Source organism: Amaranthus tricolor, chromosome 11, assembly GCF_026212465.1.
Source record: "Amaranthus tricolor cultivar Red isolate AtriRed21 chromosome 11, ASM2621246v1, whole genome shotgun sequence".
Classification (NCBI taxonomy): domain Eukaryota; kingdom Viridiplantae; phylum Streptophyta; class Magnoliopsida; order Caryophyllales; family Amaranthaceae; genus Amaranthus; species Amaranthus tricolor.
Genome location: NC_080057.1, coordinates 24,175,162 through 24,201,646, shown reverse-complemented (window position 1 = coordinate 24,201,646; position 26,485 = coordinate 24,175,162). Strand labels below are relative to the sequence as shown.

General features: G+C 31.3%; 4 protein-coding genes across 5 annotated transcripts in view; 2 read left to right on the top strand and 2 right to left on the bottom strand.

Moving 5' to 3' along the window:
- LOC130827623 (uncharacterized) overlaps positions 1 to 892 on the top strand; it is a 2,179-nt gene extending 1,287 nt beyond the window's left edge. Inside the window, exon 1 of the mRNA XM_057693393.1 lies at positions 1 to 892. This exon is cut by the window's left edge and continues 1,287 nt beyond it. Within this exon, the coding sequence (XP_057549376.1) occupies positions 1 to 646 (646 nt within the window). The 3' untranslated portion in view covers positions 647 to 892.
- A 2,839-nt stretch (positions 893 to 3,731) lies between these two features.
- On the bottom strand, positions 3,732 to 7,847 carry LOC130827622 (probable E3 ubiquitin-protein ligase LOG2). The gene is made up of 3 exons (XM_057693392.1): positions 7,101 to 7,847; positions 4,733 to 5,228; positions 3,732 to 4,097 (listed from the first exon to the last, which is right to left on the bottom strand). Exons 1-3 carry the CDS (start codon positions 7,583 to 7,585, stop codon positions 3,969 to 3,971), a joined length of 1,110 nt encoding a protein of 369 aa, XP_057549375.1. The 5' UTR covers positions 7,586 to 7,847; the 3' UTR covers positions 3,732 to 3,968.
- Positions 7,848 to 13,508: 5,661 nt separating this feature from the next.
- Positions 13,509 to 16,741, top strand: LOC130827621 (putative serine/threonine-protein kinase). Of its 2 annotated transcripts, XM_057693390.1 has the most exons (6): positions 13,512 to 13,823; positions 14,682 to 14,797; positions 15,161 to 15,377; positions 15,596 to 15,833; positions 15,942 to 16,092; positions 16,172 to 16,740. In XM_057693390.1, the coding sequence occupies exons 1-6, from the start codon at positions 13,712 to 13,714 to the stop codon at positions 16,490 to 16,492; spliced, it is 1,155 nt and encodes a 384-aa protein (XP_057549373.1). In that variant the 5' UTR covers positions 13,512 to 13,711; the 3' UTR covers positions 16,493 to 16,740. The 2 variants fall into 2 exon arrangements, with proteins under 2 accessions (XP_057549374.1, XP_057549373.1); XM_057693391.1 differs by lacking the exon at positions 14,682 to 14,797 and having other exon boundaries at positions 13,509 to 13,823; positions 16,172 to 16,741.
- Positions 16,742 to 20,399: 3,658 nt separating this feature from the next.
- On the bottom strand, positions 20,400 to 23,215 carry LOC130827620 (serine/threonine-protein kinase-like protein CCR1). Its single transcript, XM_057693389.1, has one exon. The coding sequence runs from the start codon at positions 22,944 to 22,946 to the stop codon at positions 20,652 to 20,654; it is 2,295 nt and encodes a 764-aa protein (XP_057549372.1). The 5' UTR covers positions 22,947 to 23,215; the 3' UTR covers positions 20,400 to 20,651.
- Positions 23,216 to 26,485: the final 3,270 nt, after the last annotated feature.

Below are 26,485 nucleotides of genomic sequence, written 5' to 3'. Positions count from 1 at the left end.
GATCAAACGTAACGAACCGATTGTGAACAATTTGGAACCTCTATTCGATAAGAAGCCTAAGGATGACAATAAGAGAATCGTCTATCTACCTAATCTTGTCGGGGTACCCTCGAAAGGGAAGTTGGTTTACGTCGATATGAGTACCAAGAGCACTGCGAATTTTAGTAGTAGCAATTGGTTTTTACCCTCGTACCCCATTGATTCGAAAGATTTTAGGACCTACATTGTTGATCACAATGCTTTGGTGTTAACTTCTCATGTGAAAAGCCCTGGTGTTACCTTTGTTTATCACCCCGCGTTGGGTGGGAAAAGTGTCGATGATATGTCAAACGCGTTGAGTGATGAAATCGAAGATCCGTTTGTTGATGATGAAGAGTTCGATTTCCTTGTTTGGTTTAAGGAAACCGTTGAATTGGCTGATTTCGTAGTGTTGAAGATGAACATGGGAAAAGCGGAAATGAAATTTCTATCGGAATTATTCGAGAGCGGGACTATTTGCTACGTCGATGAGCTGTTCTTGCAGTTATCAAGTAATGACCTTGATGATGGTGGTGGTGTCGGTGAAGGCCAAACGAACGTGTTTAAGAGCTTGAGAAGCATTGGTGTGTTTGCCCATCAATGGTGGGGAAATATGAGTTCTGCCTAAAGGAATCAGCAGACCGTTTTACTATGATTTCTTATTTTCAATAAAATGCCTCAGCGTATGAGTTTGTCGAGGCGATGTTGTGTGCTATATCATGTTTGATCTGGTTTTAACCATTATGGTAAACCTATCTTCATGGATCGTTTATTGTTATGAACTTATGATGTTTACTTATGGTTATCTATGTAATGTGTCATGTTTGTTGTTCAGCATTTTATGTTAATGGAAGTATTTCTGGCTTTGTGATGATGTTTTGACTTTCTTTCTGTTTTTGCTACCGATAATAATATTTCGATCTCAACTATGTCAATATCCTTTTGTTAAGTTGTATGAATTCTATGATTATGATTTGGGTTTGAATGCTGTAGATATTGATACTTTGGTGAATATAATTTGAAAAAAAATAAGATTAAAGTTGTAATCTGCAAAATAACATTTTGAAAATTGTTCATAATGAAATTCTTTATGATTTAAAATTTGGAGGAAAATTGGATCTTAATTTGGATGAGGTCTTGAATTCAATTTGCACCCGGTTCTCTCATGCCCTCAACTACTTATGTCTTCTTGCCTTGTATGGGGTCTCAAAAACTTAGTTGTACTCATTATTAGGGGACCCCACTCCTATATGGGAGGTTGGAGAAGCTCTAGGTGAAAAGCAATAATACTCCCATAGACTCATTATCATTAGCAACATGAAGTCATCTAATACTTTCTCTGTTTTAAAATACATGCACCAAATATATTTTTGTGCAATTTAATACGTTTTTCGGATCTTTTATATATAGTAATATATAATTAAAAATTATAAAAATTTGACATCATGGAATTATGCGATGAGACGAATAAAACAAGATTCAACATGACTGGTTTTTTTCGTATAATTGCCGAAATATGTAAATTACTATAAAATGATGAATAGTGCAAAAATTGATTTGATGCAAGTAATATAAAAAGGTGGAAGTATGTGCTTAATATGTCAATTTGACAAATAATTCATGGTTAAAAGTTGTTGATAGTTTGATCAATAGAAAGTGCCGACTAATTTATTGATTTTTTACACCCATAGTTACAAGAGATGTGTAATATAAAGTACTTATTAGTTGTTTATTAGAGTATTGGATCAAAGTCATTTTTTTTGGTGACTTATAAGTTGTTTATCAAATATTTTTTAACAGTTTGACGAATTAACAAACCAAAAATTAAAAATCAACGATAAAAATCATTTATCAAGTATTACCTGAATTAATATAAAATTCTGAATTAAATAAATTAAAATTCACAATTTAAAAAGCTAAATAATTTTTAATGAAGAGTACTAGTAAGTCTTAACCTATTATGTAAGTAGGGTCCCAAATGTTATGGCAATTGATTGAAAGTAGACATTGGAGGCATACATCATAAATAATTCATTAAGTTCTTATGTGAGGGAGGTTCAAATGGTTCAATCACTATAACTTTTGAAGTTTCTTAGCTAGGGAGGTCGTATCTCTTGATTTTTTTTTTCTCCAAGGTTTCAACTTGCATAACTCTATAAGTACAAAGGAATTTCCAATTTATTTTTTTTAGAAAAGTTGTAACAATTGTCTAAAAAATTACACAAATTTTTGTGAAAGACAGTCTCTTTGAGAAATCAACTCTAATTGGATCGGCCCATTTTATATTTTTTAAAATATTATAAGTAAACATTAAGATATTGAAAGTAGGCATTTAAGATATTAAAAGTAGGCATTAAGTATTCGGTAAGTAAGCATTAAGAATAATGTAAGTAAGCATTAAAAATACGATAAGTAAGCATTAAACTTTAACGGCCCGTTTGGTACATGGTATTAGAGGGCGGTAATGATAATAAAATTAAGTAATAAAAAATTTGGTTGTTTGGATGCCTTCAATGGTAATGGATGGTAATAAAATAAGGTAATGAAATTACCAAAAAGGGTCATTTTTATTACCATCAAACAACCTGGTATGTTGTAATGGTAATGAAGTATTACTGTGGTAATAAAATAAGGTAATGTTTCGAGCTGAAGTAAAAAAATAATGAAGAAAAAAAAAGTAATGTATGTAATTATAAAAAAATATTATTATTAAAAAAATAATCATTAGATAGAATATTTTAGATACAATAATGCTTTTAGATACAAATATACAATAATGAAACTAAGAGTCATTATCGTTTTTTATTACTAACAACCAAATGCAATCAATTGAATATTATTTTCCATTACCATTCTTTAGTCATGCACACCAAACAAAAGAATCTTCATTACCAGTTCTCATATCCATTCCTTCATTACTATTGTCATTACAACATTTCATTCTCATTACTTCATTACCATCAACCAAACGGGCCGTAATGGGAAGGACTTGTGATATATCTCTCAAAGAGACGGTCTCTCAAGAGACTAGCTGAAAAAATTAACTTTCTAAAACTACGTTGAATATTTTGTTTTGTTTTGTTAAAAATTGCCTATTAAAATCATATCCAATCCGAAGCATGCAGTCAAATCAAATATCCAATATCCAAAATATTTGATATCTGATGCTAATGGAGATAAGATGAAAAATTAAAATCGAATATCCGCATATTAGATATCTGACATCCAAATTTAATCAAAATAATTTTTTAGATAAATTTAATTTTATTTTATTCCTATTAATATCCAATATCCGTATTTACTTATAATATGAAGATATCAATGTCAATGTCCAAATTCAATGTCAATTGTTCAAATATCCAAATCTCAAAAATTTGATACTTAAATCTATATTTGATATTCGAATTTTCAAAAACTAAATTCAAATCGATTATTGAATTGAATCATAAAAAAAATATAGATAAAAAAAAAAGGAAAATTATCAATGATACTTTTGTGTTTTTGCACTTTATTTTTAATACCCCTGTATTTTTTCGATTATCAATGGTACCCCTAGCATTTCACACTAATTACAACCGTAATATTATTCAAGTTTTTGCCGTTAAATCCTTTTAAAAACAAACCATGGTTAGCTTGTTATTTGTTTACCATTAAACTGATCGTTTGTTTTTAAAAGGATTTAACCTGACTTAGATGAGCATCGTAAGCACCGATTTGTAGATCAAACCTCACTATATTACTTACATTTTTCAAATAAAGGACAAGTTTGTACACAAGGTAAATTGGCACAGCATAATCTTTTTGTTGCCGTCAAAGAGAGTGAGCAACCAAACTATAAATATGATAAGAGTTGAGCAGAAGAAACAATTGGGGGAAAAACAAACTTTTTCGAAGGAGAAATCGGCAGAGATCGGTCATCTCTGTCGAGTTACTAACAACCGTGGTGCTACTCAATTGCTTCTTTCTTCTTCGTTTCCGTCATTAACTTTTATCTCCAAAAGCCTTTCAACTAGTTGCCGACATATGGGACAACGGTTGGTTTGAAACCGTAAAACTTTTGCGCAACCACTACACATACACTGCAACAACGAACAAAGATAACGAAAAAAAAAGGTCAGTACACAAAGGTCCTCAAAACAATTCACATTTATCTGCAAACAATACAAGTTACCAGGCCAACCAATACGCAGGATACCCAGAAAATAGACATAGGGAAAGTAGTTTTATCAATCACTTGTACTCAAAAAACGGGTGCTGAGGCACAAAATGACAAAATAAAAGGTGGATATGAACGATTAAATTAAGGGTTAATACAGGGCATTACAAAATCTACACAAGAAAACAATATCCCAAGCGAAATTCATGAATTAAATATATGTTTGTCAAGGAAGGGTCGGGATGTATGAAGGCTATCCATAAAGTGTTTTAGATTAACAACATTTCATTACCCCGACAAATTAAGTGGCTCGCATCTAGATGTGGTTTGGAGGGTTCGGATGTGTGCATCTTTACCCCTGTTAGATAGCTAAGAGGTTAGTTTTCGATTGTCCCTAGGCGACAAACATCATCTGCAATTTCACGTTAATAAGAAATGCACATGATTTAAATAGTCCTTAACCGAAGTGGACTATATTAAGAACTTTTAAAGAGTTTAGAAATCTGATGAAAATGCTTCTGGTAGCAAAGGTACAATTTAGAAAGGGGAGAGAGTTACCATGTGCCGACAAGGAAGGACAGTTGTGTCTCTAGGCTCTGACAAGCAGATAACACACTCTTTGCCAGGATCATTACCGTCAAAGTCGCTTTCGACAGAGTTCCCGATTCCATATATTTCTTGCAGCTCATACCTCACACCGTTTATTCGTAAGATCTGCTTAAGCACCTTAACCTTATATTCGCCTTTGTCCAATTCAAATACTGCTTGAGTTATCTGAGAATTGGAGCTGCCCGGAGCCGGCTCTCCATCCGTATATGTCTGATTAGCTGGGCATGCATCAGCCTTTATAGCAAGCGGATACACATCTGCATTGCCTTCCTGCGATAATTCAGCCTCCTCAAACATAGAGAAATCAATCCCGGTTCCGGAAGGTTGTCTAAACGTTTGGCCTAGGCCTTGCTCAAAGTGCACCACCACTGGAGGGAGTAAGTTTTCTTTTGTTGGTGTTAAGTTGCATTCCTCACCTTCTTTTGCAAAGAATATCACCGTTATGCTGTTTTCGAGCACCAAAAATATGGAAAACAGTTCGTAATTATCAGCGTATTCAAAATCCAGAAAATAGAAGCAAATATGATGATGGACAGCCAATCCTAAAAAATTCATAGCTAAAATAATATGACTGTTTCATATCAGATGTCAACAGCTCGTTCCATATCACATTATAGGACACGGCCAACAGATCAGCCTTTCACACTTGGATTTCTCCATTGCTATCCAGACATAGAGCAAAAATGCTTCCGAAGACAACGAAAATCAACCGTTCCGTTCATTATTACTATAATAAACACTTTACACAAGACTAACGACTTTTCTTAAATGCCACTAAAAATCCACTCTAAAATTAAGCTATTCTTTAACATGCTGAATGAAAGAAGAAGGGACCTCATTGTAACCAAGAATAAAGAGACTACAATTGAAAATTTAGATTCTTAAATGCCGAATATGGGCTGTCTTCATCATCAATTGCACACTTCAACATAGTCATCAAATATGTGTCAATGAGCAGCAACCTAAATGCAATTCCAGGACATGGATAACTGTGTGATATACAATGGGCAACTCAAGTCCAAAATAAGCAACCTCAAAGTTACATTGCAACACTAGAAAAAAAAAGCCCAGAATATGAGTTACCATTAACGAAATCCATTAGTGCTCGTTAAACAAAGCTCATATTGTCACAAAACCAATGTCAACCCAGAGGATCAATCCTTCAAAGTTCGTCAAAACCTTTGCAACGGTAGTTTGTGCCTTTCTAAGACTAGCCATAAAAACATTAAACCTTAAAAAGAGTAAAGCAAAAAACTTCATCGGAAAATCCATAGGGACATCCTCAAGCCATACATGTAATCCAATTGTACTTTTTACCTACAAAAAAAAATGCTTAACCACAATGCCACTTTCTTCTCTCTCCCTCAACATTCTCTAAGAATACTTCGACATCCTAACATCGTTCTTTAGATGTAGTTTCAGCATGATATCTTTAAATGAATTCTACCAGAATTACAGTACTTCCTGAACAAAGATAAAATTCTGGTCCACCCAAACCTGAAAAAGGTTTAAGGTCTGAATCATCCAAGCACTCCACAAGAACAATAATTTGTCTTTCTATCATTTTCTACTATTTTGCAATTCTAATTAAGGGGAGAGGAACCCAAGCAAGCCATAGTACATGATCAAGGCTACATCATATCATATATCGTATTGGCCGCATTGTACCGTCTTTTAAATTTACCAAACCAGTATTACGCAAATGCATACCTAAAGCTTGCTTAAAACCCAAACTATATAAGTCTAGAACACAGCAGGCCAGCACAAGTACACCACTGCTTAACTGTTGAAACAACAAGCACGAGAGACAACAAAAAAAAATCCGTTCTTTCACTATAAAATAATGTGAACCTCACAGCATTGTGCCAAAATACGTTCATGGCCGCAGTAATGGTTGCGAAATAGATTTTGAGTCATGGTTTTATCAGCCTATAATCCGGTCGCACTAAGCTCAAAAACCATTGCCATATAGTGATGCGGACTTGTTTTTCATAGTCATCATAAATATCAAACATCTTCCAATCTATTCTCATGAATATTCTATATATCAATATTAAAACTCACACAAGGTTCAATTCACTAAATTAGAGACTTTGATTGCATCATTTAACATAATAGTCAAAAAAAAAATTGAAAACACACAAAGAAAATTACATTTACAAACAATGAAAATCAAACCCACCAATCTTTTTCTCTTATTCTTTATAATTAAGTGACCATCAACCCAAAAATCACACAATAATAATTATTATTATAATAAATACAAAATATAATCAAATAACACCCACAAAACCCTAAAATTTCAGAAGATAAATACCTTCCAGCAACATCAGCATCAAAAGTGAAGGCAACAAGAAACTTTCCAGGATTTTCTTCATCGGCTTCAATTCTCAAACTCTCCTTCTTCAAATTAACCTCATTCCTAATAGTTACAGCCTTTTGATGCTCCACATAAGGGGCTGCAGCAGGAGGAGTCATCATTGGGGGCCCATAATTATATCTCCCAGCAGACCAATTCCCATGATGATGGGCTTGATGGTGATGATCAAACGGAGCGGGTAACGGCATCGGAATATTAGCGGGTGGTGGGTAATAGCCGGGTGCTGGAGGATGGTATTGGTAATAACCCGCCGAAGGATACGGCGTCGCAGCAGCGAAGACGTAACGGTTTTGAGTAATCTGTGGTTGTGGAGGCGGAGGTGCAGGTGGTTGGGGTTGGGGTTGGGGTTGTGGTTGATTCCGACGATTGCTTTGACGGCGCCGATTTCCGCCATTATTGGCACTACTTCCGATATTACCCATGAATTAAAAACGGATTATTAAGACAAATTAGGGGAATATTAGGTGGTAAATAAAGGAAGAATCTGAGATTGCGTAAAAGTTCAACAACAATTGGGAAATTGTGATTGTTAATGAGAATAGGTGATCGGATGAGAAGAGAGGTGGAGGAATAATTGGATTGTATTAATCATATTGGTATTGGGTATTATGGTGGGAGTGGGTTTCTTTTCTATGCTTTTTTGATGGTCTTAGAACACAAATTACTATTGCTAATAATAATTGTGAGCCAATTATACAATACTAGAAGAAAGTGAAAATTGTATTGTAATTTTATAGAATTTTGCATTAATTATGATTTTATCTATAAAAGGTGTGTTTTCAAAAAAAAATTTATCAGATTAAATAATACAATCATACAATACTATAAAAATAAAAAAATTGCAAATAGAGCTTTACCAAATGAAATCATTTTTACAATGTGATTGTGTGACACTTAAAACATGTTCACTATAATATGCAATTGCGTTTTTCTTTAAAAAATTTATTTATAGGTATTTCTATACTAACAAACTTCTTGCATTGCACGAGTTTGTATACTAATTTTTGTATGATAGCGGTGTTTGATAATCAATTGATAAATAGTAGTTGATAGCTCATTGCAATGGCTAATATCAAAAATTAGTGTTTGATGGTTTGACCATTTAACCCTCTATTTATATGAAAATAAATTAATATCGTTCAATAAGTTATTTTGTCGAACACCCCAGTGAGACATATTTAATTAACTTTTTTATATTCTCTTATACTGATAATGTTTTCAACAAGTATATTTTTTATACAAATCAAAAAAATGGAGTATAATATGTAAATGAGTTTAGAAGTTTTTAATATAAGTAGATTAAATGAGTCAATAAATAAATATATGTAAATTAAAAAAAATTATGAATTTTAGCAAAAATAAAAAGTATGAAAACTCATAAAATATTAAAACTCAAAATATTGCAAAGTCATTAGAAAGAGTTGTATATTTCTCTCTAGTTATTCACTTTTTGGATGGAAGTCAAATTGTGATAAGTGAATAGTTTGTTGATGTGTATAGTATTATCAATTTGCCCATTATCTTGAACCATCCAACAATTTATAGTGCAATGTTAAATAAGACAAATATTTCTATACAATCATCATCATTCTTTTGACTTGTTATATTTCCCTTGAGTTGAGTACCTTATTTTACTATTATTATTAGAGTATTTGATTAAAAGTTGGATTATATAAAGTGTTCTAGATTTATATTTTGAAAAGATTAATATGAAAAGGTTAATGCATTTAATAAAATTTGATTTTTTTTGGGATCGATTAAATTCAATGCTAAAAGGCAAAAGCTATAAGCTTTCGTTATTTAATAAGATTAAAATCATAAATTTTTTTAGAGTATTAAGAGTATTCTATTTCCGAATAATGACAAGATCATATCTCCTTCTTTAATGAAATTTTATCTAAAGTGATCATTACTTAAATTTTTAAAATTTCAAAGTATTTAATAATCGCTTATAACTTTAATATGTTATGTTCAATTAAAATTTTAAAGTGATCAACCAAATAAATAGAGTAATTTATTAATTTGGATCCACGTCATAATAAGATGGTCTCATACAATATTTGTTAAAATCATAAACAGATCGAGCTAGAGCGGGATGAGAGGATCCAATCCATTTGAGCCCATTTTATTTTTTATGGGCACAGCTAAATCAACCCCTTTTAATTCACTCTTTCGTTATTGAGGTCGTCTTATCGTAAGACGACATCAATTAGGTTAACCCAAACTACATAATAGAAAATTGCTTTCTGTACAAGAGTGAATTTAGATTTTATTATTTTTTATATTTTTTGTTAACGGGCTGCTTGTATGGACTCGTTTCACGGTGAGACAATATCATACAAGACTTGCTACTTTTAATTTGAACTCGATTTTACATTTATCCGGCCCATTATATAAAGTCTAGGCTTCCGCTAGCCCATTATCAGTTATTTGACCCGCATCAACCGTTGAAGGCCCGAGTTTTTTGAAGTTGGGTCGCAACCTATAATTCCTTGCTAACTTTAGTGCAGCAAGAAGGAAGCCTCAACATTGGACTGTTTTGTTTCTTGGGCCAGCAGCACCTCTTGGGTTCAGTTTGGCAAAATTGGAGAAAATTTGAAATGAATAAGATAAATTATCAATAAAATGAATAAAATAAGATCAGTTTTAACTTATTTTCAAAATTAAGCGTGTAATTTTCAAATTTGTGGTTTTGGGCCGTTCGCAGTTAGTAACTACGAACAGGTCACAAAAACAAACTAGCTATTCTTAGTCACTAATTGTGAACAGCTTTGACTTTTTTTTGACAACTGCGAACAGCTACTTCACTTTTTTTTTTACCTGTGCGTATTTGTGGAGCATGTTGTTCGCAGTTTAACTGCGAACAGGTCAATAAAAAGTCAAAGTTATTCCTAGTTACTAATTGGGAACAGCTAGTTTGTTTTTTTTTACCTGTTCGCAATTAGTAACTGCGAACAGTCCCAAACCACAAGTTTGGTAATTGCAAGCTTACTTTTGAAATAAGTTGAAACTTATCTTATTTCGTTCATTTTATTGTTAATTTGTCTTAATCATTTCAAATTTTCAAAATTAGACTGGACATGTTTTAAACTCTGGGCAACTATATGGGATATAGGGAGCTGAAACTCAAAACAAAAAAATCAAATAGATTGTTAATTTTAACTTTAAAAATAGCGTGTTAAATATTAAATAATTCAACAATTAATATAAGTATTATAAATCTATCCATCTATTTCGGCTATAAATTTTGTGGGTAGTGGCCTAGTGGGTGGATATGAGTTCGAAAAACTTTATTTGTCATGGGTAGTGGGTAAATGATGGGTATTAAGTCTTACCTGTCAATTTCCACCTGCCTCGTTCCATTTCACTTAATCCACCCCGTACCCACCTGTGCTATAGTACCTTTTTATTTTGCAATGAATTTTGGTTTTTGATCTATTTTTTCTTTAGCAAACAACTAACAACAAACACATAATTTCTACCATTCTCTTTAACAACTAGCTTAAAAAATTAGCTCATCAACTAATATTTTTAAATGATTAAACTAAACAATAATTCCAATTAAACGTCATTTGCAAAACAAACCCGTATAAATTTTTAGGCAAAAATAGATTTTGAACTTGATATGTTGTAAGATATGAATACTAAGGCTAGACAATCCACGTTTCAAACAAATATAAAAACAAAAATAAAGTCGTTATGTCCCTGCTGAGACGTGCGATTTGCAAATCAGTCATAAAAAATGAAACGGTTGGTCTAATATTAAAAGACTCATTTATGGAAGTAGTTATAATTTAACAATTTTCTTCATGCTCTTATAATATTCGTGCAGTAGACTACATAGTTCGGTGGGTATAAGAAATGATGTCATCGTTGCCCACTGATTGTCGATATTTTTATTTTGATATATATATTTTGTATTTTAATTTTAGGATCATTATCTATTCATATATATTTATTGTTTTTAGAGTAAGTCTCCTAAGAGACTATTATTTTGAGACACGCTTAATACATTAAATCTGTCTGCTTTTGCTTTATTTTTTTTTATGGGTTGACCCAATTAGAAATGGTCTCTCACAAGATTTTGTGTTGTTCCTATTATTTTCTTGATCTCCGTAGAATTGCGTGTTGTTGCATTCTCAATAGGACGGAGTTAGCAAGTGCAGAGTCCCCTGTTATGTAAGGGGTCATTTGGACCACACTCGATTCATACGTTACGACTAGGAATGATCATGGGTCCAAGACCCTGTTGGACCCGCCCCAAATCCGCCTCTTTTTAAGGGTCTGGGTCTTATTTTTTGAGACCCATCGGATTCGGGTCGGGTCGGATCTGGATCCAGAATATATTTGACGGGTCCGAGTCCGGGTCCCAGGTACAGACCCGAACCCAGACCCGACCTCGAGACCCAGACCCTAGATCCGCCCCTCATACTCGGACTCGGACCCTATACAATTAAATATTTTTTTTTACTTTTTAGTAATTATTTTGTATTTGAATTTCATGGACTCGAACAAGTGTTTATAATACAATAATAAGTTGCTTTCAAAAATACTAAAAGACTAACATAAGGTTCAATTTTGACAATCAAAGAGACTTTGTTTATGACCCATTAAGGACCCTACACCCGTCAGATCCAGAGGGTCTGAAAATTTTGGACCCTTAAGGTCCGGATCCGGGTCTGAATCTATAAAAAACACAAGGGTCTGGGTCTGGCCAGACCCGCCCCAGGACCATCCCTAGTTACTGACTCTTGAAAAATTTATGTGTATTTGCGATGTTTAGTAAAAGAAAAAAAATTAAGACTACGGCATCCACTTGGCATAAAAAGTAGGAAAAATTTATTATGAATAATACAATATTTCGTTAATTTTCCTATACTAAGTATGACCTTATGATTAACCATGAATAACACCAACTTAGGGGAATTTTCCTGAAATAATACCAACTTTAGTTTATTAGCTAATTTTCTGTAATAATACATTATTTCGTTTTGTACTTGTTTCGACTGGATTTTCGAAAGAGTTATCCCATAAGGATAATCGCGACGTCCTTTTTTTGAAAAAAATATTGTTATGATGTGTAAAAATGACGTCAAATATCTTTTTATTTTTTTTGTTAATTTATGTGTTTTATTTTTATTTATTTAAAAATATGTGGACCAATGGGATATTGCCACATAGACAACTTAACCTCTCAAATAGGTCAAACACTCAAACTTAACGGTCAAGTCACGTTTTCTGTTAAGTGGTAGTCATTTGCAGAGAAATATATTACATTAGGTAGTTTTTTGCAAAAAAAAGAAATAAAAATACATAAGGTAGTTTGTTGCAAATAGACCTATAAGGTAGTTTGTTATAATTTTTTCTATTTTTAATTGAATTTTCTTATCTTTATGTTAATAATTAGTTTGAATAAATGAATACTTGAATCTTAAAAACTCATACAATAAAACAATCAATTATGAAGATAGTAAAAAAAAAGACTTCATAACAAAATGAGCAATGATTTTCTTGTTAATAGTTTAGTAATATACATTTAAAGACAAATAACAAAGACACATAATGTCAATAAGATTATAGATAATTTAAATATTCTGTGACTAAAAAACATCAAAATTTACTTTAATTCAAATTTAGCTATAATTTTTAATTATATGAATTGATTATATATTAATGTCATTCAATTTTTTTTTCAACTCTGCCCCTTGCTTTATGCCTTACTCAGCACGCAGTCAGCAATTTCTATTAATTTTCTGGCTTTGATCGTCTACCAAATGGGGCGAATAGTACTGTACTGAACCGCGTTGAATTACCATTTTAACCAACTTATTTCCTTCGTCTTGCACTACTCCTCCTCCATGAATAAGACAAATATCCAGAATTTTTATAAATGACATTTTGGTTTATTTCATTAGCGATAGGTATTGACTATTTTATTGTCTTTTAATTATTGAAAAAGTTATTATATATAAATTTCGTTTTTTAATTTAGGTATTAATTATTAGTTATTTATTAGATATAAAAATATAAGCTAATGAACTATTCTTTTCATATTGTCTTAACAACTAACTTTTTAACTAAAAAATCAAATATCAATTAAAAAGCTATATACTGAAAAGAAAAACTATTTTACAAACACTTTTTTAGCAGTTAACTAAAATATAAAAATTATATCAAAATCAAAAGACAAAAAGTAGTTAAAATGTACAATAATAAAAGTTAAAAAAAAAAAGAGAAATTGATTTGGAAGAGGATATAAATAATGAGCAAGTAGTACTCCATATAAGGTTTTTCACACCATTACATATCCATTTATATTGTATACAAATAGTAGAGTTGATAGATATACGCCCGAAAGTCAAAAATCAAACCATATTATATTCAATATTTATTTACATTTATTAAATGAATATTTAATTATATTTATTAAATGTTAATATAAAAAGTAGCAGATATTTTTAGAGTTCACACTTTAACTTCCTCAATTAATATTATTTTCTTCATTCATCCATTTATTCCATTTTCTTCATGTTCATGGTAGATCATAGATGGGTCATATGAAGCAAACCAGAATGAAAAACAAGACAAGCTTAAGATTAACCTTGTGTTTCCCTTGTTTCAGTTCATCTAATTCTGTTTCTGATGAAGAATACAAACCAAGTAAGTTTTATTATTTCTATTTTTACTATTTCTATTTGTGGGAATTTTTTAAATGTTATGAAAATTTAAGATATCAATATAATTTGACTAAATATTTATTTCCAAAGATTTTTGAAGGATTTTACAAAGCTTGATTTTGGGATTACAAACAAAACTTGAGTTTGAACCCAGCTAAAACTGAAAATAAAATTTTGAATGAAACGGTTTTATCATGAGACCTTTTTCGGTTGAATAATTTAACAAATACAACAGATGAGCTTTTTAAGGTCGTCTAACTAAGATACGGTCTCTGTTACGTTAGTTAGCTTTATATTTGGGTTCCGTAAAGAAATCACTAAATCAAAAGTTTAAGCTGATGGTTAAGGCCCCATAATATATTATGTACTCTAACACGCCCCTCACACGAGAGCCCTTTAGATTAGAAGTGAGATTGTGGATGTGACACAGGCCCATCTCATAAATAGCGCCGAATATTTCACTGTAAATGAGGAGAGGTTGAGATTTGAACCTGTGACCTTTTATCAACCGACTTTTAATACCATGATAAAGAACCTAAATGGGTCCGAATCTGAGTCTAATTAGTTTCATTCCGAACCACCCTATGACCATCCCCAGTCGTGAGTATATGGTAGAGGGAAAGGGAAAAATAGGAAAGATAATAAAAATCAAAATCAAATTTCTCTAGGAAAAGTGGTAACATGATGGAACTAAGACATTACCTTAGACTTCTAAAATGCCCAAATTTTATATATTTTTGTGGTTCTACGATGACATAAGACATGTTTAGTCATAACTTTTGATTATTTTCACTTCAAAAAAATTACTTATTCACCATTTGTGCACTACAAAATTGAATAGGTGCACCAAATGTAGAAGGATTTCGTGTATTCTCTTACAAAGAGCTTAAGACTGCCACCAGTGACTTTAAGTCTTCTAATAAAATAGGCGAAGGCAGCTTTGGCTCTGTCTACAAGGTACTATACTTTAACAAAGCTAGTGCATTCTTGTCATCTATCGATGAATCATTTTAATCAAAAGTTTAAGCTTAATGATAAAATATATTACATATTCAGGAACTGCCATCATCAACTTAAGCTTTTGATTTAGTTAGTTTCATGATATGATCTAATCAGAAGCCAATGTGACAGAAAGTCACGAGCTCAAATTTGATTCATCCCTCATCAGAGATCAAAGGACTATAACATATGCTGAGACTACAATCATCAGTTTAGGTTTTTAATTGCGTTGCTTTCTTGGCTATTGATGATTATAATCTCAGAAGATGTTATATACTCGATCAATTATAACTAATCTTATGCGTTGATTGGATATTAAAGGGTCGTCTTGAAGATGGATCAACCGTGGCAGTAAAAGTCCTTTCAATAGAACTCGAGTCACTTAAAGGAGAGCGAGAATTCATATCAGAAATAATAGCATTGGCTGATATCAAACATGAAAACCTTATCACTCTTAAAGGATGTTGTATATCTGGTGCCAATCGATTTTTGATCTATGATTACATGGAGAAAAATAGCTTGGCATTGGCCTTCCTAGGTACTTCGAAAAATTTATATATTTGTTAGAGTATATAACATATCGCGGGGCTTCAACCATCAAACTTAAGCTTTTGATTGGGTTGGTTGCTTGACATGGTATCAGAGCTTAATCTGATGATTAAGATCCTAGAATATGTTATATACTTTAAGAATATCAATTCGAATAATCAACTAATTGGTTTTTCATGTGGGGATTAATGGGAAATGTTATTCTAGGAGGATATGAAAGTAGAAGAAAATTTGATTGGAAAAAGAGGAAAAACATAGCATTAGGAATTGCAAGAGGGCTAGCGTTCTTGCACGAGGAAGTAAAGCCACACATAATGCACCGCGACATTAAACCAGCTAACATATTGTTAGACGAAAATTTCTCACCTAAGATCGCGGATTTTGGATTGGCAAAGTTGTTCGTAAGTGACACTTCTCATGTTAGTACTCGTGTGGCGGGAACTTTGTAAGTGATCGAGCATTTTGATGCATTATTTCATGTGTGTGCCATTTTTTGTGCCTATCTGTGACTGTGATTTACTGATTTTGATGAGTCTTTTACTTTTTGTAAAAGGGGATATCTTGCACCAGAATATGCAATTACTGGTCATTTAACACGAAAATCAGACGTGTATAGCTTTGGTGCGTTACTATTACAAATAGTTAGCGGACTCTCAGTGGTGGAATTCGACATAGAACATGGGGATACATACCTAGTCGATAAGGTACTATTGAGATAGTTTTACTTCCATCCATTTCATCGCGTAAATTACAAAGTTTTGTTAATACAAATTCGTTGCTCAGGCATGGAACGAGCACAAAGCTAACAACCTTCTACGACTAGCTGATCCCTCACTAAATGAAGAGTTCTTGAAAGAGGAAGTTGTCGAAGTATTTAAGGTTGGCTTATTATGTGTGCAAGAGACAGCTTCACTTCGGCCTCAAATGTCTGAAATCGTGAAGATGTTATCGAATGAATCGAGTATAAACGAAGTGTCGATAACCAAACCCGGCCATCTTCCTGATCTAAAGACACTTAAGATAGGCAACAGTGATAAGTCCTCCTCAGATAGTGCATCCAGTAAAAGCTATATGTCACTTATTACTACAACTATGACAAAGTGATCAAGTACAAAGGGGTTGGGGTAGTAGCCTATACATGAAAATCTAATTAAATTTGTTTAACAATTGTTATTTTTTGAATCGTTCTTATTTATTTTGTTGTTTATTTTCATCGTAGCCCATTAAATCTCGTGAGCTTCTTTTATATATATGAATGTGTGAAGTTGATGTATATAATCACATGAGCTTCTTATATACATATATGAAGTATGTCATAAGTGTTATTAGATGTTAATAAAAAAATATTTTTTTTGAATTTTGTTAAGCAGAAGTTTGCGTATATTACATTTTTCGAATTTTGATTTAATGGAAGATTGGGTCATGGGTGAAAGTCATTTAATGATTTTGTGATTACGAGTGATCCTAATGAGATTTGAAAGAAGTCCTCCCCAACTTTTTTTCTAAATAAAAAGGCTTAAAAATCGGTAAAGTATATAAATCAAAGCAAAATCTTAAAATGATTGTTGAGACACCAAAATATATTATATATTCTAACAAAAAAAATTTGAAAATTAAACAATCACTCTTTGTGCTCACCTATTGAGACCACTATGCATATCATGTATGATTCTCATACTACTACATAAAAAATAGAAAAAAGAACATAAAAATAGAAGAGTATAGACATGCTTGGCTCTCTGCACGCCATAAGCCGAGGCCGCCCTATGACGGGTGGAACTTGCAAATGGCATACAGGGAGCCAGGCATATTATTTACATTTTACCTAGTTTACTTTCGCGAATAAAAAATTGTTTTACATACCAAGGGGCTATAATCATCAATTAAAGCCTTTTGCTGAGCACTTAAATTAATTCCTTCACATCGAACACGATTGTTTGATCCCAAATGCAAATGCAGCAAATAAAAAAAAATGTAAGAAACTAAAAAAAGAGTAAACTACTAAGCCTATGATAAGAGAAGATCACATGAAACATAATTGTGGAAACATTGAAAAAAATGTGACAAGTTTTAGAACTCAAACAGTTTCTGTTATTTTTATAACAAACTGAAATAATATATGTTTTAGAAAAATATTAGATGAATTGATTATTGAGCTTTTATAAATATTTTATTTTATTGAAAAACATTGATAAACTTTAAAATAAATACGTTAAACACGTGAGGCCTAGTAATTTTTGAATAGATTCAAGGTTAAATATGATGTGAAACTTTTGAATATATTTGTTAAAAAAAAAAAAGAAATAGACAGATTAATAATAAAAATCACATAAAGATCTCTAAACTTTAATACTTATTGTGAAATTAGCTCAAATTTAAATTTGAATTTTTTGATTTTTCAAACACTTATATTGAGCAAATTTTAGATTTTTAAATGAAATCATAATTTTTAAGTGTATATATATTTTAATCGTTAATTATTCTATTCTTAAAAAGTAAGCCATTTTTATTAAATAAAAATGATTAAATAATTAAAAATAACAAATGCTTTTAAATATTTTTTTTAACATAAAGTAATAAATGCTATATGTTATCCTCAATGATCTCACATTCAAAATTAAAGTTTTATTAATTATAGTGATTGGCTTTAGAATTGTTCGTTGGGGATAATTAATCAAGGCTTGTTAGCTTTCTTATTTTTGGGTAATTTTTATTTGTTATCTCTTATAATTTCGGTTTCATAAATCTATTCAAATCGTAGTAAATGAAAAGATAATTAAAACTCTCCCTTACTATATTTATTTCATTTTATTCATTGATCAATTTCCGAACATGACTACATAGTAAAAACAAGGTTGTGTCATTGTATTGTAATCGTATTATAAAGGTTTTTATGCTTCCCGTAAAATTCATACCATAATTGCAATTTTAAATTTTATAATATTATATCAGCTAGTCTCTTGAGAGATCGTCTCTTTGAGAAACGTATCTCAAGCCTAATCCATTAAAGATTAATGTCTACTTACCGTATTCTTAATGCATACTTACATTATCCTTAATACTTACTTGTCGTATCCGTAATGCCTACTTTTAATACCGTAAATGTCTACTTACATCATTTTTAATGTCCACTAACATTATTCTTAATGCCTACTTACAATATTTTAAAAATAATATAATAAATCGATCAAATTAAAAATAATCTTTCAAAAACACCATTTTTCATAAGGATATTACATTTGAGCTATTTAAAGATTCTCAACTTGCAAGGTTTTACTTAAATTTAGACTATCATGAAAAAATTAGTGTGATACACATACTCCCATTTTCCAATTAAGTTTATTATTAAGAGTGATATTTTTTTTTCGTAATATATTACATTTAATAGCAAATTGAATAAAACAAAGACGTAATTAGTTATGGAGCTGTCACTATTGTTGCCTAATTTTCAACCACTATCTACTATCAAGTGTCTATATTTATCTTTTAAATTCCCAGGAGATTAGTAATGGTGACACTTTGGACTTTTGGAGTCTTCTTGTTATGCAGGCAGGACCACGGACCTTTTTTTTTTTTTTTTTTTACTTTTGTCAATATTAATTTGCAGCTCAATTTTAGATAATTATTTGACATTTTTTATCATACGATTTCATCATAAAACATACTTTTTTAAAAATGATTGTAAAACATGTTTTATATATGCGTTAATCAATCAAACTAATAAAGTACAAATTATTAGCATATGGGCTCTTGTTAAGTCCTAGTGTTACGTTAGTTGTGTGGGCTAAGCCCAAATCTAGTTATAGACAAATTGAATTGCCTTTTGATGTTGAGAAAATTATTTAAAACTACCTTTTCTATACCCTTCTTTGCAAAAAACTACCTTTTGTAAATTTTTTTGCAAAAAACTACCTTATTTAAAGTATTCTTTGCAAAAGACTACCTATTAACGGTTTCTTAGTGTTTGACCGTTAAAACTGACGTTGACCATCACGTGCAAGTCACGTGATGTATTAAAATTTTTTTTTTAAAAAAAGTAACAATAATAATAATAATAAAAATAATAAAAATAAATAATAATAATAATAATAATAATAATAATAATAATAATAATAATAATAATAATAATAATAATAATAATAATAATAATAATAATAATAAAAATAAAATTTAAAAATAAAAAATAAAAAGAAAAATAAAAAAATAATAATAATATTAATAAAAGTAATAATAATATAAATAAAAATAATAATAATAATAATAATAATAATAATAATAATAATAATAAAAATAAATAATAATAATAATAATAATAATAATAATAATAATACTAATAATAATAATATTCTTATTATTGTTGTTGTTATTATTATTATTATTATTATTATCATTATTATTATCATTATTATTTTATTTTAATTAACTTTTTATTATTATTATTTTTTTTTTATTTTATTTTTATTTTTATTATTATTTTTTTATTTTTATTATTATTTTATTTTTACTTTTATTTTTATTTTTATTTTTATTTTTATTTTTATTTTTATTTTTTTTATTATGATTTTTGTTAGTATTATTATTATTATTATTATTATTATTATTATTATTATTATTATTATTATTATTATTATTATTATTTTTATTTTTATTTTATTTTTATTATAATTTATATTATTTTTTTTATTTCTTTTATTTTTATTTTTATATTACTATTACTATTATTATTATTATTATTATTATTATTATTATTATTATTATTATTATTATTTATTATTATTATTATTATTATTGTTACTTTTTAAAAAAAAAAATTTTTTAATACATCACGTGACTTGCACGTGATGGTCAACGTCAGTTTCAACGGTCAAACACTAAGAAACCGTTAATAAGTAGTCTTTTGCAAAGAATACTTTAAATAAGGTAGTTTTTTGCAAAAAAATTTACAAAAGGTAGTTTTTTGTAAAGATGGGTATAGAAAAGATAGTTTTAAATAATTTTCTCTTTGATGTTTGACAACAGGGTGTTATTGTAAGAATTTGTATGAAAGAACAACAAATCTGAAATGGTACAACAATTTGAATACATACTTCACTTTGTGAAGTAGAAAATGGTAAAAAAATAAAAACAAGGAAAGAATACAATACAATACAATGGCAAGTGAATGTACAAGAACAATAGACTCTGAATACATGTACAATTGATAATCACACTATACTTCACCAAAACTATCTTTCCTTCGATACACCATAGAATTGTTTAGGTACTATAGAATTAGTCCTTCTTTTACGATCTGCTCGAGTAAATCAGCAATGGTAGACATAGAAGGCCGATCACACGAATTATCTCGTACAGCAGACTCAGCTATATCAGCTAATCTAAGCAATGGTTCGACATTTCGAGGAAGTGCCACATATCTGTCGATAATAGCAGCCGCCTTCCCCTTCCTTACGAGGGGGACAGCCCATTCGACGATATTAGGAGGTGAGTAATCAACATCGTATGCTTTCCTTCCACTAAGAATCTCTAACAAAACAATCCCAAAATTGTACACATCATTCTTCATATCTTCACCAAGCTCCTTCTCATTGAGATTACAACACCCGAAATCTGAAATCCTGGCTCCCCAATCGGAATCCAAAAGAATGTTAGACGACTTAACATCTCGATGAACAACCGGGGGACTAGCCTCCATGTGAAGGTACTCTAGTCCCTTTGCGGCTTGTAATGCAATCCTCAACCGGAGAGTCCAACCAAGAGGCGAAAGACCTCCATGGAGATGATCGTGTAAAGTACCGTGTGACATATATTCGTACACAAGAAGCCTCTCCCCCATCTCCGTACAATAACCTAACAAGTTTACGATATTACAATGTCTCATCTTACAAAGTATCTCCAATTCGTTCTCGAAATCCCTAATGTTAGTGTGGATTATAGTAGCTGCATTCGCTCTCTTAACCGCTACTTGTCGCCCATCGGTCAATAAGGCCTTATACACAAACCCATAGCTTCCTCTTCCTAGCTCATTAAACTCCTTGAACCCATTAGTGGCATCCTTTAGCTCTGACAGTCGGAATATCTGTGCTTCCCCGGGACATTGTGCAGCAGGCACAGGAGGATTCGCATCTGCGTTTGCATCAGATTCAGGATCTTTCTTCCCTATACACGATCGAAACTGCTTTGTGGGCCCATCTTTCGATTTGAAGAAGTACAGATACGGAAACAGACACCAACCAATCAATATCAACAGAAAACCAGATATGGACGGTCCCAAAATCAGGACGATCTTTTGCATTTGATGCTGATGTCTACGCTTCATTTCGACCTGTGCAAGCCCACAAACGTCCCAACACGAGCTATTCTGGCAAAGCGAACAAGGGGTACAAATCCGATCAGCATTCTCCGTGCACTGACTCGATGGAAAATACCCAGATGAGCAATTTGTCCCACAAGATGAACAAATATGCAAATCTTTCCTTATGCATATATTAGCCAACTCAGGTTCGTTCAGCAAGCTTGCATTGAAGGTAAATTCTCCTTCATTGCAAGCCCTAGGAGTACAAACCCCAGGACTACATAGCTGCAATGGAGGATTATAATCAGGAGGCTCAACAGTTTCATTAACAAACCAACAATCAAGAACCAAATCATCTTCTCTTATACCACAAGCAGCTATATCCGATGTAGCAATGGCGAAAAAACCAGAATTCTTTGGAATTAATGAAGAATTAAAGTCTCCCCAACATTGAACCCCATGAGTATCAGCTCTAATCCCACAAAAATGGCGGAAACCGCCACTCAAAGCAATGAATCTAGCTTCAGATGGTGGATCATTAACATATGAATCGTTTTTACCCCAACATTTGATTTCCCCAGACCCTTTTACAATTCCACAAACACTATTCTTACTAGATGCTAATGATAGAAAATTCCCAGAAATTTTAGAAATTCCCAGATTAGATGAATTGGGTCCCCAACAAATAAGCTTATTATCTTCTACAATAACTCCACAACTGAACCCATCCCCTGAAACAATCTTTTCAAAGAGCAAATCAGCAATATACTGATCATAAAACAGAACACTCTGTTTAGCAGTTAAACTTTTAGAACTACTTGACCCAGACCCAGATTCATGAAAAATATCCCAACAATCAACAGAACCCACATCATTATCCGAATAATAATACCCTCTAATAGCACAAACATGATTAGTACCAGCAGCTATATGAGAATAAGTATTGTATCTATAAAAAGACGGTACAAGATCAGAACCAGTACCATTAGAATCCCAACAGTAAGGTTGTGAAGTGTTTGCTAAAATGCCACACATAAAACCTTGACCACCGGAGAGAGCCGCCATGGAAGGTATAGAAGTAAAATTTTCCGGTGACGTACCCCAACAAATAATGTCTTGTTTACCACTAGCATCGATAGCACAAAAGAATGGATCATAATGACCGCCAAAAGAAGCAGAGATGGGACCCATGGATCCAAGCCCATATGCAGAAATGGTAAGAGAGAGAAATATGAAGGAGAAAAGGGAGGAAGAGAGAGAAAGCATAGCTTGTTATTGTGGGGTTGGGATTGGGAAAAAGGGGGACTGAAACATGGAAGGAAGCACAAAGAGAGTGAGATTTATGAGGATATGTTTTATATATTTTTTTAGTGAAGAAATTAATTGATAGTGAGATGTTGACGAGTGAGAGAGAAGATGGGGAGAATTTTGATAGCAAAGCAACGTGGAGATCCGCCATTTTTACGGTCTTCTGCTGACAATTGGTATGAACTTAGAGTGTGAGAGTCGTTTACCTGCTACTAATTGTTTACTGCTCTTTTGAAGAACTTATGAAGGTCAATTTTTCTTTACTTATCGGCATTTGGGATGGGATAAGTTTAGCGGTCAACATGGTTTGATTTGGTTTTGTCTGATATTAAAATTAAATTAAATTTAGAATTTTGGTTTAGAAATTTTTCAAATTGGATTGGACTAAAATTATTTAACAATAGTCTGTTTTGATCTGCTTTACGATTTTTTATGTTTATAATTTTTTTCAAATTAATATAAATTAATATATCTTATATAAAAATATTTCGCACTTACAAACACAAAATATAATAATTAGTAATTAGTTGATTGCATTAACATTATTCAAGTATATATTACTATATAAAAATAATTACATCTCAAAATATCAAGTTAGCGACCTTATTTTTTTTAAAAAAAAATTATAGTTTATGTCATAATACGGTTTGCAATCTGGTTTCTGAAAAATAAAAAATCGGGATCAAACCGTAAATCATAAATTTTTTATTAAAAAAAATAGAACTGACCATTTAGATCGTAGACTAAACCAAATACTAAAATTATAGGTTAATCCAATTTGGTTTACGGTTTAAATCAAATTTTATTGTATTCGTTACCTTTTTCTTCAGGAGCTTAACTTGTGCGGCTCCTATATTTAACCAACAATAAATATAAAGACATATCATCAACTCAACTACATGGATTTAGGTTTGAATCCAAATTTTAAACCAATGAAATTGAGTCAAACTTTGAGTTTACTCAAAATAAATGGATTTGTGTCAATTTCCACCTATCACCATTGCTAAATAAGCACATGGTTAATTAATTTTTGTAATTGTATAATAAGGCAAATAAAATCTTTATCAAAATGGTTAAATATAAATAAAAAAAATTAAATAAAGTGTTATCACTCCAGTAAATTAAAGAGGCATTGAACGGAATATTTATGTTTCAATGAGAGTATATATATGTTGTGCAACTTGAGTCTTAGAAGGCTTTTGAAAACATTATTATAATACAAACTTCCAAAAAATGACATCAAAAGTTTTTAGTACTAAACAACAATAAAGGATGGAACAAATCAAAAAGTGAAATATATTCTAAAATTTAAAAACTATAAAAGCTAATCACTAAAAATACACCTTAATAGAAGTAGAAGGAGGGGTGTTCAAAAATATTCGATCTGAAATATCGGATGTTCGATTCTAAAAACCGAATAATTATATGTTATTTGCAAACCAAATAACGGATTTATATCAGAATATTGACAAAATGGGTATCAGGTTTCTTTTTATTATTATGTAGTATTTTTTTTAAATATATATATGTTTATTAAATTTTTTTTGTTTAAGTAGTCAAATTTACTAATATGTACAATTCTCAATTAAAAGAAAAAAAGAAAATAACTACTTTATTGCTAATTAATTTAGACTTTTGTAACCATATATGATATATCCCAACACGATTTCTATTCAAAGTTTAAAAAACAAGCTTGATTAAAAGAAAAAAAGCAAAATGAGCTTAAATATTTATGAGTGAAAAAACGTAACTATGTTTAAAAAAAACCAAAAAACACAAAAGTTCTATAGCGGATATTCGGTATCCAATCCGGATTAAATCGGATATCCGCTTGTTCGGACCAAAACCGGATCACAATTTTCACTATCCGAAAAACCGGATATCCGGATCGATCTGGCATCCGATTTTGAATACCCCTAATTAGAAGTACATCAATTACGTTAATTTTTGGAAATTCCACGTGGTAATCTTGAGGTTTTGGGTTTTCCACGTAGTAACCAAAATTTTTAAAAAATCTATGTGGAAACTCTAAGGTTTACCAAATTGTTCCACTGTGACCTTTTTGAGCATAAAACGTTAGTAAACGTTAATTTCGAAGCTTTAAGGCTGTTGTACGCCTATCTATGCGACTCAGCATGTTAAATTCCATCAGTTTCAACGTTTTCCCCCAAAACATAAATCCTAATTGTACCTGTAATACCCAAGATTTAGCTTGAAAAGGGATTAATAAACTACTCATATCACAAGGTGCATCTTCTCTTCATGGGAGCCCATTTGTTAAGAACTCCACAGTTAAGCGTGCTTGGAGGGGAGCAATTTTAGGATGGGTGACCTCCTAGAAAGTTTTCCCGGGCGCGCACGAGTGAGGCCAAAGTGTGCTGGAAAGACTTGTGTTGGTCTGTGGGGCCAGTCTACAGTCTCCATGAGTAGTCACCAGCGGTCCGTTAGGCCGGGGTGTTACAGTACCATCTTTCATCAAAATCATATTTTTTCCCCAAATTCAAATATAGTACTTGAAATGGTGAGTTAGGACTTATGTTTTGGGGAGAAACTTGAAACTGGTGGAATTTGAAATGATGAATTGCATAAATAAGCGTACAACTGCCTTAAATCTTTGAAATTAAAGTTTTCTAACGTTTTATGTGTAAAAAGGTCACGGTGGAATAATTTGGTAAACCTCAGGGTTACCGCATGGATTTTTCAAATGTTTTGGTTACCACGTGGAAAACCCAAAAGCTCAGGGTTACCACGTGGAATTTTCCTTTTTTATATTGACTATGTTTGACAAATAGTTGATAGTTTGTTGATAACCGATTGGAGTTATCTATTTGACCACTCGATTAGCTGATTTTATCAATGTATTTGACCATGTTGGTTAAAGCAGCTTGTTGTAAATTATTTCATGACAAGTTGTTTCACTAGCTAATATACCATAATAGGCAGCATTGGATGATCACTCAACCATTTATTTACACCTAGATAAGCTGAAATTACAACAAACTACTTTGTGAAACATCTACATAGTATATTTCACTATTTTAATTCAACATATTTTGATCAATTTATGTATAACTAGAATATAAAATTTAGCACTAGCAAAGTATGTGATTATAGAACTAAATAAAATATTACTTGATTATATATTTTTAGCAACAATATCTAAGTAAAATTAAGTAATAAAATATTAAATACTTCTTCATTATATAATACTAATACCAAAACAATTAACGGACGAAATACTATATGAAAGCTCTAATCAATAATAAGTGAATCTTTTCCCAAATTAATGCAAATTATAAAAATATTTCCTAATATGCCTCAAAGGAAAAAATATTTCCCTAAATACTGTCCACGTAGGATAGCTTATTTTTTTTAATGCAGTTATACAAAACTGTCATTCCAAATGACAGTTTCCTTGACATTATAAACCGTTGTTACGCATAGCCATTCTTTTTTAATTTTTGAAAATACCAAAACTACCATTAAAAGTGGCGGTT